Source organism: Lutzomyia longipalpis, chromosome 4 (genome assembly GCF_024334085.1).
Source record: "Lutzomyia longipalpis isolate SR_M1_2022 chromosome 4, ASM2433408v1".
NCBI lineage: Eukaryota > Metazoa > Arthropoda > Insecta > Diptera > Psychodidae > Lutzomyia > Lutzomyia longipalpis.
The window spans coordinates 18,217,321-18,238,023 of NC_074710.1; the positions used below are offsets into that span (position 1 = coordinate 18,217,321).

The following is a 20,703-nucleotide window of genomic DNA, read 5'->3' on the forward strand; positions in this document are numbered from 1 at the left end:
ATTCTCATATTCTTTTCAACATTTGTGTGGGTTCTTATGTTCTGCTGAACTAAGATAAATAAATCAGAAGTGAAAGTACAAATTAAAACTTAGATGACCAAAAATTCAAACCTAAAATTTTCCCAAAAAGTTTCTCTCAAAGAGAGAACTTTACTAAATTTTCTTAAAACGCACAAAGATGAAGAATTATGGTTAAGTTAGATGGACTTTATTCTGTAACGATTTAAAAAAAAAGTCAAATTGGCAGCGATTGCCAGTTTTGTCCTCTAAACGTTAAAGAGGAAAACAGATTAAGAAAAAAGAAACAAAAAATAAATAATTCTTGTCGCAAATCACCTCTTAAACCCAATCTAACTCCGATAGACAGTATTGAATTAGAATCATTTTTTTTTTCTTATTTAAATTAGTCAATTTGCTAAAAAATAAAAACAAATCAATTCAACTCTAAGAGATGATTCAATTCACCCCATTTTACAGTATTCCTCAATAAGGGAAACTTCTAACAAAAATTCTCTTTTTTTTCTCCCCTCAGGTACAGAAATAACTGGCCTAGCACACCAATTGGGGTATGAGCGTGAAGTTATACGAATTTGGTTCTGCAACAAGCGTCAGGCCTTAAAGAATACAGTCCGAATGATGTCCAAAGGAATAGTTTAAGGATAAATTTAAAAAGAAAACAAAAACACGTGGGAGGAATTTTTGCGCACGGATCTCACCTTTTTCCCTGTGAGATAATGACCTTCAACCCCACACTCAACCACCACCAACATACATTTCATATCACCTCTATCACTGTGTTAGAGAGACGTTAAATTTAAAGAAAAGGAAAAGAAAACTAAATAGTAGGAGATAGAAGAAAAATGAGGAAAATGCTGTAGAAGTGTAAAAAAATGGTTTTAGAACTCCCTTTAAGATGGAAAAAAATGACGTGAGAATGAAAGAAATTTTATGCAAAAGGGTGTTTGTATAAAAGAAAAAAAATGAAAACAACAAATAATCTGTAAATAAAGTAAGAAGAAAAAATTTCAAGAATTTTAACTTAATGTTTAAGGATGTTATAGAAAAAGAAAAAAAATGCATTTTGCCATAAATTATTTCGTAGACTTTGCACATATTTTAGTAAAACTTTATTTTCTCTTTTAATTAATTATTTTTCTTGTTTTTTTTTTTAGCTCTTTAGGATTTCTTAGGAAAGATTTATTTTATCAATTTAAAACCCCCAAAATGGGGCGTTAGAAAAAAAGAAGATAAAATACAAACCAATAAATTAGAAATGAAAAAGAATTTTACAAAGATGGGTCTTAATCTTTTGATCAGAAAATAATTATTTGTAGTCAGGGGAATGTTTTATATTGATCGGGATAATATACCATGTGGAATTGAACATTTTTTTTTCCTTAGATATTACAATAAAAGTTATAAATGAATGTTTTTGTGAGTTAAAATAATCTTAATAAAAAAAATATGGGAAGTTTTATGAGCTAAAAAGTATCCTTTTACAAGAAAAAAAGTTTTTTTTTAATAAAAGAAATGATTTTTACATGGAAAAGAACATAATTTGAGTCAAATCGAAAAGATTTTTCTGATCAAATGAACCGATATTTTGCGATTAATTAAAAATGTTTTTTTTTTATTTAAAAAAAGATATAAATTTCAAACAAAATGATTTTTTTTATTTAAAAAGAAAATTGTTCCAAAAAGATTTTTCTACCTAATCTCTAAATAAGAAAAGAGAATCTTGTTTTAAGTTAAAATTAAAAAAAAAAAAAGGCTGTCGGGCCAAAAAATGGAATTTTTCTGATTTAAAAAGAAATCTTTCAGGTTGAACGGATAATCTCGATTCCTGATTAAAGAATTAAGATTGTTTATTTAAAATAAGGAACGTTTCTTTGAGTTCAAAAAAATTAAGAAATTCTGAGTTAAAAAATCCAATTAAACGTCAAATGAGTTTAAAAAGAACATTTTTCTAATGAACAAATTAACGTTTTCGAAGAAATTTTTAATTCTCTTCAAATAAAAACGTTCTTTTGACCAAAAGGACAATTTTTCCCGACAAAATGGAACATTTTCTTATTCAATTCGAATTAAATCAAAAATTCTGCTGACAAAAATGAATAATTTTCTGACCAAAAGATTTTTCCCGTTGAACGGTGTGTCATCGATTTATGAGTTCAAATTAACTTGTAAAGTGTATTAAATTTAATTCTTTAGTAATTAATTAATTTAGCTTCCCTCACCCAGAGCTTAAGGAGTTTAATTAATTATTATTTCATTTTAATTACAAATTAAAAATTTTTGTGACCTCTTAGTTGATTCGCTGTGGCCATTGGACAAAAAAATCTTTGTAATTTACAAAATAAAAAAAAACCTTCATCATGATTTTTGTTATAAAATGGCAAAAAATATGTGAAACCAAAGTTCCTATACTTATTAGACAGGCGTGTGGGTGGTAGATGAGGGTGAATTCTTAGAAAAGTAAATTGAAAAGAAAAACATTTTCTGGGAAATTTATTTGAAAAAAAATTAAATAAATAAAATTATCCCAGAAAAATGAGAAATTGTGTAAAATAGAAAGAATTCTGAATGGAAAAGTCAAGAAAAAACTTTCAGCTGGGGAGAATCAAAAAATGAGGAAGTGAAAAAAGATTTAAAAAACTACAGGACACGGAAGAATTCCTTTTAAAAACAACAAAAATATATAAATACAAAAAATACGTAGTAGGGATTAAGTTTTAATATTGTTGATTTACATAGACAAAAGAAATTAATAAAAATGATATAAAATGGACATAAAAAATATTGAATAATTTAATTTTCATTTTCCTTTCTCAAAGGAAATCCATTTTCCCAAAAAAAATATTTATGAAAAAATATCCAAAAAATAAACACAATAAAAACATGTAAAAAAAAGTAATAAATGAAATTTAAAAATCACGAAAAAAAATATTAAGACATGATAATTTTTGAGAAAACAAAAAATAAATCACACACAAGATATAAAAAATCACAAAAAATAAATTTAAAAAAATGAGTAAAAAGTATGAATGTGATTAGAAATGTATACCGAAAAAAAATCCAAGTTCGACGAAGAATTTTTTTTTTGAGAAAAAAAGAGACCTTAAAAATACTAATTAAAAAAAATAAAAAAACACATTCAAGGATCACAGATAAAATTGTAGAATTTAAGTAAATTGCTAAAAGAAGAAGGAAAAAATGAAGTGAATCATAGTTTTAAAAATTTCTGTAAAAACAAATCACTTAAGTAATAATAATAAAAATTTAAGAAAATTAAACAATTTTGTTTTTTTATTTATTTATTTTTAATTGAAAGTGGTTTCCTTATTTTTCCATATTAATGCGTAATTTATTGTTGAATTTTGAGGTAATTTTTTTAAATTGTTCCCTTAATTCTATCGATTGTGTCATAAAAAAAATAATTGAAGACAAAAATCTCAATGTTTGGTGACGCATAGTATATGCATATGCTTCGCGTATGTAAGAATTCAAATTAAAGAAAAGATCTCAAAAATATTTTGAAATGATTTTTTTTTTGATTAAAAATAAAAATTAGCTGGTTTGCTAAAAAAGCACCGAAGCATATGCTTAATACATGACCGTGCTCTTAAAGTATTTCAATTTATTTCAATTTGTTGTAAAATTCGTTCAGTTAGTCCATTCTGAAGCACTGTAGGATAAGCTTCATACACATGATGAATGAAACAAAGTCCTTAAAATGGTTAAAATTTTTTAGCGGTGTTTATTCTAGACACAGCTCGTATTAAATTTAAAATAAAAATTCATCAAGTTACGTTATTCTGACTTTCCGAAGCGTATGCTTCGCAACATATGCAAAACCTGAAATAAAAGACTAAGCTCCTAAAAAATTTCAGTAAGATCTTAGCTGTTCTTTCAGACACAATTTTTTCTTCAATTTTCAATAAAAATTTGTTTAGTTGGATCGTTTCGACGCTACGAAGCATATGCTTCATTAACATAAATTGAAGACTAAAGGTATTAAAATATTTCAAACAATTTTATCTTCTTTAATTCATAATAAAAACTCGTTTAAAGTCATTGTATTGCACCAAAGCATACATATGCTTCATAGGCAAAAATTCAAAATTAAATGATTTTTCCCTCGAATGACGCAATGAACCGTGTTTAATGGTGAATAAACTCCTTTTCCACATATGGCCAGCAACAATTACCATCAACCTTCACCCGTAAAAATAATGCAAAAAAAAATGTAGAAGAAAATTGCATTTTCTGTTGCATTTGTTTTTTTTTGTTCTTCTTCACAAATTCTACCTCGAGAATCAGCAAGTGCTGAATAAAAATTTAACACCTAAAATTGCTCCGTATTTCGCAAAATGGCTTCTCAAATATTAATAGAAAAAACCTTTCCAACTGATTGCGTTCTTTCTCACCGAATCTCTGCGGTATAAAAGACTTTCTTCTGGCACTCATTGCATGCAGTACTTCAGTGTAGATCAGTCAGAACGTTCTAAAACGCCTCAAAAAGTTAAAAAAAAACATCGCAACAAGATGGACGCCTTTGTGAAGTATCTCGATGTTTTTCTCGAATTTTCTATCTTCTCCGCCACATTGACCGTTACGCGGAAATATTGGTGGAGCAACGTCATTCTCATTGTGATGATTTTTGGGAATTTTCTCTCCATCACATCGGCAATAACGAATGTTGTGTATCAGTTGACCTGCAAAATGGACCACATGGAACTCTTTTTTGCCACTTTGATTGTTTCTGTGCAAATTGAGATTAATTTCAAGCAAATCAGCTGCATGATTCACAAGAAATTCTTCATGAAACTCTTCATTTGGGTCAAGAATCTTCCCCTGAGGACATTCAACGGAACTTTTGGGGATGCCCCCGGAGAAATTATTCAAAAAGCCCGGAAATTTTCAACGATGTTTTTCGTGTAATTCGATTAATTTGATTATTTTCAACATATTTTTCGTCAGTTTTTTTTAAAGAACTTAACGAAAAGTGTCTGAAGTAAAAAACATTAAATGAAAAAAATATTTGTGCAAATGCGGAATATTTAATATTAATTCTCTTTTGTTATATACAATTGTATAGCTATATTCGTTCAGTTAGGAATATTCTTCGATCGGTTATAAAGATTCTTCGATAACTTGCTAAAGTCAAATATGTATCCAAATTAATTATGTGAAGTTCTTTATTTAAATAATTTAGAACTTCAAAAAAGTATTCGTTAAAACAGAATCTATACGATTTTATTCCTTCAAAATTCTTCGTTTGGAGAGAATTATTCGTAGTTTTTTTTTCGTTTAGATAGAAATATTCTTCAATTATCGCTTTGTTAATTTTATTTCGGCTCAATCAGAAAAAATCTTGGGACAAGATGCTTCTTTTTTATTTAATTTTCTAATTTTGTTTTTGTTCTTCAATTAATTGTTCAATAATTTCTTTATTCTTTTCGGTTTATTCTACAATTAAATTCGTTTGATTAGCAGATCAATCTTTCAATTTCATCGTTTTTTTTCCACTTTCCTGTATTTTTTTGTTGTTTAAATAATCCTTTTTATTTAATCAGATTTTTTTAAATTTGATTTTCAATTTTTTTCTTTTAATTACATCATAAAATTTTTAAAGTTATTCGTTTTATTCATTTTTTTTATAAACGCATATTTTGATCAATTAGTTTCTTCATTATTTATTTATTTATTTATTTATTTGATTGTTTTATTTCTTTGTTAAATCTTAAAAAAATATCTAGGAAAGGAAAATTATTTGTTAGAACTAAAGAATTCTTCGTTAAGTCAGGAATATTATTCATTTGGCCTTTATAATTTATCATTAAGTTTGAAAATTTCATCGTTAGGTTTGTATTTTTTTCGTTAGGCAAGGAAAATTCTTTGTTAAGTCAGAATAATTGTTCGTAAAGTCATAAGAATTCTTCGTTAAGTCATAATACTTCTTCGTTAAATCAGAATAATTGTTCGTTAAGTCAGGAACATTATTCATGTGATCCGTACAATTTTTCGTTACATCTGACAAATTCATTGTTAAGCCTAGAAAAGTCCTTTGTATCCAAAAAAAATTCGTCGTTTAGTAAGAAAAATTCTTCATTAAGTTAGGAAAACTCAAGTTCTCTTTCGGTCTTCTTCACCTTGAAAAATATCCTGTATTTGACTTATATTTTTAAAGTTTCTTTTAGTACAAAACAAAACAAAAACTTTTAATTTTTATCCAGATAAGAGAAAAGGAGACCAAAAATGAATTATCCTTCAAAAGATATCTAAAAATATCTTTTCTTTGCATTTTTTCCAGCATCTACAACATTAATTTCATCTTAACATCCATTTCTTATGCCTTTCTTGTGGTCTTTGAGTCAAATGATAAGAAAATATGGCTAAGGATGCCCTTTGTGGCGGATAATCATCCATATCATGGGGAAATTCATGCCTTTTTGACCTTCTACTGTTTCCCAATTATTGGTCTCTCAACACCCATTGTTGATTGCCCCCTAGTCATTGTTGGGCTACAAATTATGGGCTTTCTGGACATCATTAAGGATGGCATTCAGCACCTCAAGGACGACACACAGAGGGAGGAATTTTCACAAATCCTCAAGACTGTCTTTGAGCTTCACTGCGAATTCATTGAAATCTTCAAAGACTTCAACACAGCCACGTGTTTTGCGACACTCTTTCAATTTACTGGGAGTATCTTGATGTTCCTCAGCTCATTCTCCCTCATAATGCTTCATCCCAATGAGTACCTCATGTACCAATGTATTATATGTGTGTTCTGTCAGTTGGCACTCTTTTGCCTCTTTGGGCAGATTATTCAAATGAAAACCGACAAAATCTGCGAGGAGCTGTATCAAACTAAATGGTATGATTTTACCATTGCTGACAAGAAGAATTTCGTCCTTATGCTGAAGATTTCGCAATTAAACTACTGCATGAAGGCCGGTGGGATGTACGACATTAACATTGTAACGTTTTTCCAGGTAAAACTTTGAAATTTTCAATAATTCCTTAAAGAAGAAAATCTCTTTGAAATGAAAATTCTCTTTTAAATAAAAGTTATAATCTTTTGCAGATTATTAAGCTCGCCATTACGTACTGCACCCTAATGGTAGCCTTTCTGTAAGCTCAGAAAAATATTAAAGCACCGAATTCACTGAGAAAATTGAGATTTTAGAGAGAAATTCCTTTGCTTCGCTCAACGAAAGATTTCAACGCTTCGAGAAGAAACGAACCCGCTTTTAGAAGAACTAATTTCCAGTGAAATAAATTGCAGCACGAAAAGTAAACAAAAAGAATATTTTTGTAATTAAATTGTTGTTTCAATAGCACATAAAAGTATTGAGAAAATGTTGAAGAAATAAATAAAATTATGTTGAAAAATAAATAAATTTTTCCTGGTGAAAAGTTTTCTCGTGATTAAATTGGATTATTTTTAAAGTTCCAGAGATTCTCAATAAGAGATTAATTTATCCAGTCAATTCTTCTTTTAGAAAATCTAAAGAAAACCTTTTTTTCCCTATTTGCTTTGACAAAGTATTTCGACAGAAAAAAAAGAACAGATTAAAGAACAGATCTTTAACATTTATTTTACTTAAATATAAATGTTAAAAATAAACCTTATAAATAATAAATATTGAGTTGTCCAACTAATCGTTATACTATATTACGAGCACATGTCCTATGAACGTCCCACGGCAAGTCATAGAGTTCCCAACAAAGTTTCAAAGGGAAATGTTCCAGATGTTTTGTCGTCAATATAAATTCTAAAAAAAATCAATGGAATGGTGCAACGAGAAAGCGCGCGAAAAATATTAGAATTGTTAAAGGCGTGTTCTCATTCGCCTCCATGTGTGACATATATTTTCAACTTCGCCCTAAACGCAAAAGTTTATTAAACAAATTATTATGAACGCGGTGAGATGATTAATTTTTTATTACTCTTCAATGGAAGGGTTTCCCTCAAGTGAGTCCAATAAGTTTAGAAGGTCACAATAAGAACAAATTGCATCGTGAGAAATAATTTTCTTGCTATAGGGAACATCGGGGCTAATAGCTTTATAAATTCTATGAAAATTCAACGAGAAAAAGGGTTGAGGAAAAGCTGAAGAAAAGCATATTTCCCAGAAAATTAGAGAAAAATGTAAGACAAATTCGTTGAAAGTTCGGTTCAAATTTTAAATCTATTCTAAGGTAGGTACCTAAATCTTACTCATAAATATATAAAACTTTTTAAAAAAATTATTCCAGACTGAGAAAACTTAAATTTCTTCAGACAAACTGATAAAACTTAATCCTAAAAACTATCTTCAAAAGTTTCAGCCTATCCATAAAAGTTAGGCTTTAGTTAAGGAAATGATTCCTGACTTAGAAAACTCAAGCTTAACTGACTAAATTTAATCATGATTAAAAAGCTAAATTCAGATAGAAAAAATTGAATCCTTTTTGTAACTCCTTCCCCTTAAAAAAAAACAAGCTGAAAAATATCTGGCTTAAAATGCTGTCCTAAAATGCTTTAAAAAAAAAACTTTGTTCTGACTTTTAGTAAACTTAAGCCTGACTTAGAAGTGAGTTAAGCCCATTGAGTCAATATTTTTCTGGATGAACTCATTTCTTCTTCGAACTCAAAATAAGGAAATTTTTTTTTACCTTATTTGATTTTCAGAATAAATTATGAGCCTTAAAAGAATATTTTTACTCCAATCTCCCCTATCTTGTGCGGCTTCTTATTACTTATTAAGAAAATTTTCTTTAGTAGGGGTTGTAAAGAATACCCTAAACATTTTCATTCAGTCTTTTCCCATCCAAGTTTCAGTGCAGTTAGTTGTTAAGAAAGCTTCGCGGCTTTCACCGGTTAAAAACATGAAGACATTGTGGAAAATTCTTGAACTCTTTGTGAAAATCGTTTCGTTAAACCGAAAAGTTTTGCATATTAAGAGATTTTTTAATTCTTTTGTAATTTTCGTGGCTCTAACATTGATTGTGGGTTTCTTAGGCTCTGTGCTGTGTCTTATTAATCTCGACAATGATCTAAGCATTGAGCAAAGAATGAGATCTACATTAATCCTTCAAATACTTACTCTTGTCATTGGACATGTTGTTTTCAAGGGAATTTATCTCTTTATGAATTGCGATGAATTTTATGATTTACTAAATTGGATGAAGAACTTTGAACATCGAGAATTTGATGATTTACTAAGAGATTATGGAAAGAAGTATACACGAATGACTGCAGAGTGGAGTCGGAAACTCTTAAGGTAATGATTGAAAGAAGTTTTCCAAGTTATTCAAAACCGGTGTTTATCTGAATGAAATTATTCATCGGATAATTCGCCAAAAAAATCAAAATATTTGTTTTAAAAGGAATAACTTCAAACTGAAAAAAATATTGTTTGATTTCCGTCAAAAAAAGGCAAAGATTGCGGAACAAGAGCTCTAAAAAGTTTTAAAACAGCCACTAAAATCAAGCCAAAATGTACTGAATTTTAACCCTTGGAATGCGGAGCGGGGTCGTTGAACGACCCCAGCGCTATATTTCGTGTTATATCTCCATAAATATATAAGATACCATTCCCATCTTTTGGAAATAAGTTCTTTGGTTATCTGAGGAGGTTGTGTAAAAATTTTAGCTCAATCCGACCACCACAAGAAAAGTTATTAAGGAAAATGTAGAAGAAGGGAATTCAAAAATTGGTGTAACGGTCATGCTGCGGAAAATTTTTTAGAGCATAAACAACATAAAACATAATTAGAAGCATGTAAATGTGCAAAACAATAAAGAATATTCGAGAAATATTGCCATTTATCACTTTGCGGGAAGTTAGGGGAATGTGGGGAAGAGTGAAAAAAAAATTGCAGTTTCTTGGCAAATTTCTCAAAAAGAAATTGTGAAAAATGATTGAAAAATGTTTTTCCCTAATATCTCCTTCTAAGTATTTTAGGGCGGCGAATTTGTGGTGCAGGGTGCAAGAGGACTATATAAGGAATCTATAGGCACTAACCCGACAACTCCAGGTTGTATAGTTTGGGAGAAAATTGGCCTTCTTTTTGGGGTCGTTCAACGACCCCACCTTCGCATTCTACGTAACTACCAAGGCCTCCGCATTCCAAAGGTTAAACTGAAAATTAGTAAACTGAAGATTAAAAAAAAATTTGGTCGTATTCTGTGAGCAAGAAATCCATTTTAAGTCTTAAAAAGGCAGAGATAAAGGAACAAAAGCTTAAAACATATTTATAATTCATAACTAAAAAGGATTAAAATCAAGCCGAAAATTAGTAAATTACATCATAGAAAAATATAAATTCAAACAGAAAATTTTTAAGTAATTATCAGGCATAAAAAGGTACAGATTGAAAAGCAAAAGCCTAAAAAATATTTAATTCAAGACCAAAAGAGAGTAAATTCAAGGCGAAAAATATTAAAATTAAGCCTAAGAAGTTTAAAAATCTAGCAGAAAAATTGTAAAATCAAACCGAAAAGTGCTAAATTCTATTTCTTAGATTTTTATTCGATTTCAACTTTGGAAATATTCGGATGATTCACCATACACATCACCAGTTTATTCTTCAGATAAATATATACCCCTTTGGTTTATTTTTTTAGTTACTTTATGGATTATGTTTAAAACTTCTTTAAATCTCTTTTAGATTCATGTTTGCATTCTACACGTTTGGAGCGTCATCTTTTACGGTGGAAATTCTGTTCTTCACTAAAGTTGTAATAGTACCCTTTATACCAACGTCCGATTTTTTTGGCAACGGCATCGCAATGTTTATTCAAATTGTAATTTCAACTGTTGCCATGTGCGCGATGGTCTTTTTCGATATTCTGCCTATTCTAACAGGCCTTCATATTATCTGTATGACTTTCATCATAAGAGACAGCATTAAGAATATGAAGATTGCAAGAGCGGAAACAGAAGCAGACGAAGAAGCATCAATTTTGAGACGTTCAAAACTTCTCAAAGTCATTCAGTTGCTTCATTGTGAGCTCCTCATTAAACTCGATGCCTTCTGCAATACCTTCTCCATGTTGGCTCTTATACAACTTATAAATAGCTTCCTTCTTTTACTTTTTATTCTTTTTACAACAAATGAATTGACGAGTACCTTTACGTTGAAAGCATCCTTTTTTGGTGCTATGATGGAAATTCTCCTCATTTGCTTGCTTGGGCAGATTGTTTCAATGCAACCTGAAGACATTTACGATGATTTCTGTCAAACAGATTGGTACGAGATGAGTATTGTGGATCAGAAACATTTCCTCTTTTGCCTGCAAATGGCTCAGAGGAACTACGGCCTAAGGGCAGGAGGAATCTACAACATTGATCTCAATATGTTTCTACAGGTTAATGTTAAAAATTAATTTGAAATTCAAACTAAAATTATTTAATAAATTGAATCTTTTATTTCAGATCATGAAGCTGGTTTTCAGCTATTGCGCCATCATGCAAACTGTTATGAATTAGAACAACTGAGACAGCAAGGAAGGCCCTTCAGAGATTTTCTCAAATCGATCACATAAATTAGCTTTTTCAGTGTAATACAGCAACAACAAATACTAATGCAGTGCTGAGGAAAACTTTTGTGCAATTTTAAAATCAATAAAGTTAATCAATTCAGTGGAAAATATTCTCTCTCCTCCGTTTTTTCCAACAAGAGTTTGTTAAAAGTTTTAGCAGCAAAAGTAATTCCTTTTACACTTCAACAATTTGTGAGCAAAATGATTTTTTAAATAAAAAAAAATTTTATTCACCCAAAAGACAATTAAAGAAGTTATTTTTTTCAACGCTGATTGGTGGAAAAACGATTTTTCCGAGCATTCAAAAGGACAATTAATCGATATTTAACACTCCGAGGATTTTGCTGAACACCGTTACCAGTTTGATTTTTTAAATCAACATGGAATAAATGTACAGGTAAGCTGACCAAGCTTACGGGAGCTGTGTTTCTTTCAGTGTACCAATTTTGTGAGAGCAAACTAGAACGCAAATTAATTTAAGGGGGGTCTCTTGGGAAAGCTGTTAGAACTTACACATTTTTAATGTTTCCATTTTTCTTGGGGTTTTTCTTAAACTCGGTTTTCCAATGTTGGTTACATTTGTAGCCTAATTATTGAAGTGTAAGAAAATCACTTTTCTCCATTTTAAGTGCGACGCCATCTTGTAGTTTTCCGACGAGAAAGCGCGCGCGCGAAAAATATTAAAATTGTTAAAGGCGTGTTCTCATTCGCCTCAATGTGTGACATAAATTTTCAACATCGCCCTAAACGCAAAAGTTTATTAAACAAATTATTATGAACGCGGTGAGATGATTAATTTTTTATTACTCTTCAATGGAAGGGTTCTCCCTCAAATGAGTTCAATAAGTTTAGAAGGTCACAACATAAACAAATTGCATCGTGAGAAACAGTTTTCCTGCTATAGGGAACATCGGGGCTAATAGCTTTATAAATTCTATGAAAATTCAACGAGTAAAAGGGTTGAGGAAAAGCTAAAACAATGTCATATTTCCCAGAAAGTTAGAGCAAAATGGTTTGAAGGGGAAAATTATAAGACAAAGGAGTTTATTCATTTTAAGCTCAACTTGAGTTTTTTTAGGCTTGTCATTAATAAAATTAAATTAAAGTTATAAAAAAATCCGTTACCCCTTCTCTACTTAAAAAAAAAGGTCAAAAAACTTACAAACCTTAAAAAGAAATATCCCTGACTGAGAAAACTTAAGCTTAAATCATGTCTAAGAAAACTTAAATCTATTCTAAAATGCTTAAAACTTGTTTAAAAGATATTTCCTGATAAAAAAACTTAAATTTTTTAAGATTAGCTCATAAAACTTAATCCTGACTCAGAAAACCTAAAAACTATCTTTAATAGTTTCATCCTATCTCATAAGACCTTTCAAATTTGAAATAATTTGACTTAAGGAAATGATTCCTGACATAAAAATCTCAAGCTTAAGCCTAAACTAAAATAAGTTTCCGTATCTCCATCCCCCTAAAAGAAAAGCTAAAAAAAAATGTAAATTTGGCATAAAAACATAATCATGATTTGGTTAAATTTTTTTTCTGTTCTAAAAAGCTTCAACTTAGCCCTGACTTACATAACTTGAACCTGACTTAGAAGTGAGTTAAACCCATTGATTGAATATTTTTAACGTGTTTATTAAAACTCTAATTGCTCAACAAAATAATCAAAAGAAATTTTAATTTTAAGATTTTCTCAAGGGAAAGGGAATGTCAAAAATTTCTTAATTATTCAACTTCCTTTTGAGAATTTTTTTTTAATATAGGTATCATTTTAATCAACTTTTAATATACGTAATACAAAGCGGGTAAACTCTTTTCTGGTTCGAGTTCAAATTTAATTTGAATGTCTTTGAAATTTGAAAATGTAATTTGACTTAAGGAAATGATTCCTGACATAAAAATCTCAAGCTTAAGCCTAAACTAAAATAAGTTTCCGTATCTCCATCCCCCTAAAAGAAAAGCTAAAAAAAAATGTAAATTTGGCATAAAAACATAATCATGATTTGGTTAAATTTTTTTTCTGTTCTAAAAAGCTTCAACTTAGCCCTGACTTACATAACTTGAACCTGACTTAGAAGTGAGTTAAACCCATTGATTGAATATTTTTAACGTGTTTATTAAAACTCTAATTGCTCAACAAAATAATCAAAAGAAATTTTAATTTTAAGATTTTCTCAAGGGAAAGGGAATGTCAAAAATTTCTTAATTATTCAACTTCCTTTTGAGAATTTTTTTTTAATATAGGTATCATTTTAATCAACTTTTAATATACGTAATACAAAGCGGGTAAACTCTTTTCTGGTTCGAGTTCAAATTAAGCCAAAAAAATATTTTTACCTAATTTGATTTTCAGAATAAATTATGAGCTTTGAAAGGACATTTTAGCTCCAATCTCCCCTATCTTGCGTTACTGCTTATTACGTATTATGATAATTTTCTTTAGGGGTGGAAATAAATCCCTAAACATTTTCATTCAGTCTTTGCCTTTCCGAGTTTCAGTGCAGTTCATTTTTAACCGACGCTTCAGAGAACATGAAGATATTGTGGAAAATTCTTGAGCTCTTTGTGAAAATCGTTTCGTTAAACCGAAAAGTTTTGCATATTAAGAGATTTTTTAATTCTTTTGTAATCTTTGTGGCTCTTTCATTGATTGTGGGTTTCTTAGGCTCTGTGCTGTGTCTTATTAATCTCGATGATGATCTAAACATTGAGCAAAGAATGAGATCTACATTAATCCTTCAAATATTTACTCTTATCTTTGGACATGTTGTTTTCAAGGGAATTTATCTCTTTATGAATTGCGATGAATTTTATGATTTACTGAATTGGATGAAGACCTTTGAGCATCGAGAATTTGATGATTTACTTAAAGATTATGGGAAGAAGTATACCCGTATGGCTGCAGAGTGGAGTCGGAAACTCTTAAGGTAATGATTAAATGAAGTTTTCAAAATTATTTAAAACCGGTGTTTATCTGAATGAAATTATTCATAGGATAATTCGCCAAAGAAATCAAAATATTTGTTTTAAAAGGAATAACTTCAAACTGAAAAAAAAATATTGTTTGATTTCCGTCCGAAAAAAAAGGAAAAGATTGAGGAACAAGAGCTCTAAAAAGTTTTAAAACAGTCACTAAAATCAAGCCAAAAAGTACTGAATTTTAAACCTAAAATTACATTTTCAAAATAAATTCTTGAAATTTCAAAGATTCTTTGGTCGCAGAATATGATCTTTATTCGATTTCGCGTTGTTCGGTTTTTAACAACGGAATTGAATCTGAATTAAAATATTCAGAACTTCGGAAATCTTCAAATGGACTCGTCAAAAAAACCAAAATCTTGATTCATTCATTAGTTTCTTTAAGGATTTTATGTTTAAACCTTCTTTAAATCTATTTTAGATTAATCTTTCTAATCTACACGTTGGGAGGATCGTCTTTTACGGTGGAAAGTCTTTTCTACAGTAAAGTTGTAATTTTACCATTTATACCAACATCTGATCTCTTCAAAAACGCCGGCAACGGCATCGCAATATTTATTCAAATTGTAATTTCAACCGTTGCCATGTCCACGATGGTCTTTTTCGATTTTCTACCTATTCTTACTGGCCTTCACATTGTCTGTATGACTTTCATCATAAGAGACAGCATTAAGAAGATGAAGATTGCAAGAGCGGAAACAGAAGCAGACGAAGAAGCATCAACTGAGAGGCGTTCAAAACTTCTTAGAGCCATTCAATTGCTTCACTGTGAGCTCCTCATTAAACTCGATGCCTTCTGCAATACCTTCTCCATGTTGGCGCTCATTCAACTTTCAACCAGCTTCATTAATTTAGTTCTTTTTCTCTTCACAACAAATGAATTGACGAGTACTCTAACACTGAAAGCAGCCTTTTTAGGTGCTACATTTGAAATTCTCCTCATTTGCCTTCTTGGACAGATTGTTTCAATGCAACCTGAAGACATTTACGATGATTTCTGTCAAACAGATTGGTACGAGATGAGTATTGTGGATCAGAAACATTTCCTCTTTTGCCTGCAAATGGCTCAGAGGAACTACGGCCTAAGGGCAGGAGGAATCTACAACATTGATCTCAATATGTTTCTACAGGTTAATGTTAAAAATTAATTTGAAATTCAAACTAAAATTATTTAATAAATTGAATCTTTTATTTCAGATCATGAAGTTGGTTTTCAGCTACTGCGCCATCATGCAAACTGTTATGAATTAGAACAACTGAAACAGCAAGGAAGGCCTTCAGAGAGTTTCTCAAATCGATCACATAAATTAGCTTTTACAGTGTAATACAGCAACAACAAATACTAATGCACTGTTGAGGAAAACTTTTGTGCAATTTTAAAATCAATAAAGTTAATCAATTCAGTGGAAAATATTCTCTTTCCTCCTTTTTTTCCAACAAGAGTTCGTTAAAAGTTTTAGCAGCAAAAGAAATTCCTTTTACTCTCCAACAATTTGTAAGAAAAATTATTTTTAAAATAAATAAAAATAAATTAATAGACCCAAAAGACAAGAAGTTATTTTTCCAATGTTGATTGGTGGAAAAGCGATTTTCCCGAGTATTCAAAAGGACAATTAATCGATATTTAACACTCATAGGATTTTGCTGAGTACCGGGAACATCGTTACCAGTTTGAATTTTTAAATCAACATGGAATAAAAAATTAGATCTATCTCCAAAGAGGTAAATACGTTATTTTATTTGATTAAAGATGTTGAAAGGAAGTTGGAAAAAAAACATATCGAGGGCTGCATTGTAAAACCGGCTAAGTCGGTATGAGCTCCGAACCGACTTAGCCGGTTTTACAATGCAGCCCTCGATATGTATATTAATATTAGATATTAATTATTAGATTATTAACGGATCATTAAGCTGGCTTTCAGGCTTTATTTTTGTTATGAAATAAGATTTAAATTCACAACTAAGTTTGGAATTAAGTTCTCTTAAACAAGCCCTAGGTTTGTTAAAGCTACGTCCAAGTTGGTTAAACTAACTCGAAGCTTTTAACCTTTTTAAGCAAGGCTTAAGGTTTAAAATTTAACTTAAGTCTCAGTTTATTTAGACCTCCCCCAAGCTTTTTTTGTTTTCTTATAAATTAAATTCAATATGTCAAAATCTTAAAGTTTTGCTTCAAACAGTTAAGTCTGGTAAAGAAATCATGAAACGGCTTAAGAGACAAACTAAACCGGATTTAAACATTGCATTGGAGGATTTTTCTGGCCATCGTGGCCAATTCGACATTTTTAAAAACGTCTCAGAATAAAATCTCTTAAAAATATCGTTATAATTTTTACATCTGTGTGTAGAAGAGATCCATTACTTCATGATCGTCGAAAGAAAACTTGGAAAAATGTTTTCTTTTAAGAGAAAAAGAAAGTCAAACTTTTGAGGTTAGAAACCACGATCCTCCAAGTGTTAAGTACATATAGTGAATTTGACCCTAGAAAACGTTTGCAATGCACTGCAAAGAGTAATTTTATTCAATTTCTCATTCCCTCAGCTCGAGGAGAAGCTTATCGACAAGAGAATAAAAATCAATTTCTCACATCGATCACATTTTTTTTTTCAGTGTATAAGTATCACAGGTATTACCGAGGGTATTACAATAAAATTAACTTGTGCAATGTTAAAGAGAATTTATTGTAGAATTTTAAAGTCAGTAAAATTTCTTACAATTCAGCCTGCAATTTGGAAGATAAGTTGAAAAGTAAAACGAAAAATGTAATACTCCACGAAATAATGACAGTGTAAAAACGCTTTATGAACAGATGGCGACGTAAATGGTAAGGGGGACGCGACATTTTTTTTTTTTTTTCAAAATGGCGAACATTTGCGCCATTTCTCACTCTAATAAATAAAACAAACATTTTTAACACCTCGAAATATTGATTTAAAATATTTTTTTTATTGTATCAGTGGAGAGGCTTTCCATTCAGCCCATTGGGAAATCCCTTCAGTTTTATTTCCCTTCTCGTCAAGACCACACCTTATTTAACTTTGGTGACTTTGAGTGCATAAAAAAAACCATAAAAAAGTTTTTATTTTCCTATAAAAAAAATCGAAAAGATTCAGTTAAAAGAACAAGTTTGAAGTTTAATTGTGAGAAATTTCAAGAATACTAATAAGGAATTAACTTCCTTAGACAAATTTAAATACAAACTTTTCGAAATCTTACAAAAAAAACCTATTCCGTGTTAAGAAAAAATGGCATTTCATTTGGAAGAGTTTACAAAGAATAAATCTGAAATGGATTTTAAAATTTCAACTTTAACATTTAATATTTTTTCTACCTCTTCGTTGGAACGTTTCTATAATTATTTTGTGGTCATTTACAATTTAATTTGTTTCCCGTTTATTCTTTTGCATTTAATAACGGCATTCGATGGGGAAATTAATGAAAATATTATGACTACAAATTTATATATGTTTGGGACGTTGCTGTACTTCATTAAAATATCCCTTGGGAGCTATCGACGAAAGGAAATTCTTGAATTGTTCAAGAAAATTTGTGAATTGTTCAACATTGAGGAAACTGATGAAGATTTGCAGAAAATTCTTGTGGAACGTCTGAAGAATTCTCTAAAACTTTGGAAAGTTTGCACAAAGTAAGACTTTCTTTTTGTTTAAAGAATTAACCCATTTCTGCCGTGTTCTTACAGTGTTCTTTTGACTAAAAAAAATTATTAATAGCACAAAATTTGTTACAGCTAAGAATATTTTCATTGAGAACATTAATTAATCTGTTTTAAAGTTCCATGAAAATTAATCAAAGTTCTTAACCTTTGGAATGCGGAGGCCTTGGTAGTTACGTAGAATGCGAAGGTGGGGTCGTTGAACGACCCCAAAAAGAAGGCCAATTTTCTCATAAACCATACAACCGGGAACTGTCGGGTTAGTGCCTATAGATTCCTTATATAGTCCTCTTGCCCCTTGCATCACAAATTCGCCACCCGGAAACACGCAGAAGAAGATATTAGGGAAAAACATTTTTCACTCATTTTTCACACTTTCTTCGTGAGAAATTTGCCACGAAGTTGACCGCAACTGCTATTTTTTTTCACTACTTCCCCACATTCCCCTCACTTCCCGCACCGTGATAAATGGCAATATTTCTCGAATATTCTTTATTGTTTTGCACACTTATATGCTTCTAATTATGTTTTATGTTGTTTATGTTACTTATTCGCGATAATTCAGACACTGAGATGGTAAAGTGAGAAAGTAAACACAACCCTTCAACCCCCTTCAACCATATGATTCATGATGTGACTAACTTCATTCTAAGAAATTTTCCGCAGCATGGCCGTTACACCAATTTTTGAATTCCCTTCTTCTACATTTTCCTTAATAACTTTTCTTGTGGTGGACGGATTGCGCTGAAATTTTTACACAACCTCCTCAGATAACCAAAGAACTTATTTCCAAAAGATGGGAATGGTATCTTTTATATTTATGGAGATATAACACGAAATATAGCGCTGGGGTCGTTCAACGACCCCGCTCCGCATTCCAAGGGTTAAAAATGTCTATGAAAAAGTCTCTGCAAATCTCTGAAATATTTTTTGAAAAATTCTTTGAAAATGTCTTTTAAAAGATCTTTAAATATCTATCAGAAAAATTCTGTGAAAAATTCCTTACAAATCTCTGAGAAAATTCCTTGATAATCGCACCGAAAAATTCTTTGAAAAGTTCTTTAAATATCTCTCAGAAAAATTCTTTGAAAATTTCTTTGAAAAGTTCTTTAAGAATCTCTATAAAAAATTCTTTAAGAACCTTTCTGAAAAATTCCTTATAAACTTCCCCTTAATTCTTCTCAAGAACACCAACTAATTGACGATATTTTTATTTAATTTCTTTTTCTTTAGATGGGGACTACGTACTGGCGTACTAAGTATATCAATTTTTGGACTCTCAATGCGATTTAATGAAAAAATTGGTCTTATCATTGATATTCCTCGCACGAATATTACTTCACCACTCTTGATAGAGGGCCTAAGATCAATTCCAACTCTTCATGCCATGCTAACGGGGCACTATTTTATGACAATTGAACTCGCCATACTTTGTCTGGGTATACCAATTGCAACGGAAATTGACATTCTTGAAGATTACATTAGGATTTCCAATGATAAAATTAAAACAACTCCAAATTTCTTCAAGAAAATCATCAAGATGCATTGCAATGTCCTCGGAGATGTTAACCTGCTCAATGAGACTTTTTCCGAGATGACTTTCATTCAATTTTTTTCAAGTATCGTATTTTTTCTTATTGTCTTTCTCTTTCTACGAAAGGGTACGGAAAATATTGATGGTTACTTGCTGTGCCTTTGTGCCCTAATGCAATTACTCCCATTGTGCCTTCTTGGGGAATTTATTCGTTATAAAACGGACAAACTATCTGATACACTCTACCTGACTAATTGGTACGAGCTGAGTCTGAAGGATCAAAAAGTCTTTTTGATTATCCTTGGAATGGCTCAACGAGAGTACGGGCTGAAGGCGGCAGGGATGTACGAAGTGAATCTAAGTACATTCATTCAGGTTTGTCATGAGTTTAATTTTTTTATTTTCAGTTAATCGCGCAGAAGTTTTAATTCAAATTCAAATATTTTTGCAGATTATTAAACTTGCCTTCTCCTACTGCGCCATTCTCTACACTTTCAGCAATTAACTCTTCAAACCGGCTACTGCTGGTTAGGCTGGTTATTTGTTGGTGATTTATTAGTGTTTGCTACTAGATGGCGCCACACTACACAAAGAGGGACGCTGAGGTTTAAGCATCATAACCATACATTTAAGAAATTTAGTATTGTGTAGTTGAAACATCAATGGTTAGTTGTTATTATATGTTAGTTTTGCTTATTGATCAACAACAGCCTGCATAAAAGTACAATAAGAATAACTCAGCTTCATAATCTACAATAAAACACAAGAAAAATGTTAATTTAAGTGTGAATTTAAACGCAAAATAAATAAATTATTCGCACCTGCACAAACAACATGAGATTAATGTTGTACATTCCTCCTGCTCTGAGTCCATAATTCCTCTGAGCCATTTGCAGGCAAAAGAGGAAATGTTTTTGCTCCTTAATGTCAAATTCATACCAATCCACACGGCACATTTCATCATAAATATCCTCCGTGGT

At 30.6% G+C, this 20,703-nt stretch overlaps 2 protein-coding genes across 7 annotated transcripts in view; both read left to right on the top strand.

Annotated features, from left to right (window-relative positions):
- Positions 1–3,296, top strand: part of LOC129795343 (POU domain, class 6, transcription factor 1) — a 174,011-nt gene extending 170,715 nt beyond the window's left edge. For all 6 annotated transcript variants that reach the window (XM_055836561.1, XM_055836558.1, XM_055836559.1 and 3 more), the window contains one exon: positions 533–3,296. In XM_055836561.1, the coding sequence (XP_055692536.1) occupies positions 533–657 (125 nt within the window). In that variant the 3' untranslated portion in view covers positions 658–3,296. The remainder of the gene's footprint in view (positions 1–532) is intronic.
- A 14,684-nt stretch (positions 3,297–17,980) lies between these two features.
- Positions 17,981–20,242, top strand: LOC129795212 (odorant receptor 4-like). The gene is made up of 3 exons (XM_055836299.1): positions 17,981–18,162; positions 19,423–20,098; positions 20,175–20,242. The coding sequence occupies exons 1-3, from the start codon at positions 17,981–17,983 to the stop codon at positions 20,226–20,228; spliced, it is 912 nt and encodes a 303-aa protein (XP_055692274.1). The 3' UTR covers positions 20,229–20,242.
- The last annotated feature ends 461 nt before the right edge of the window (positions 20,243–20,703 follow it).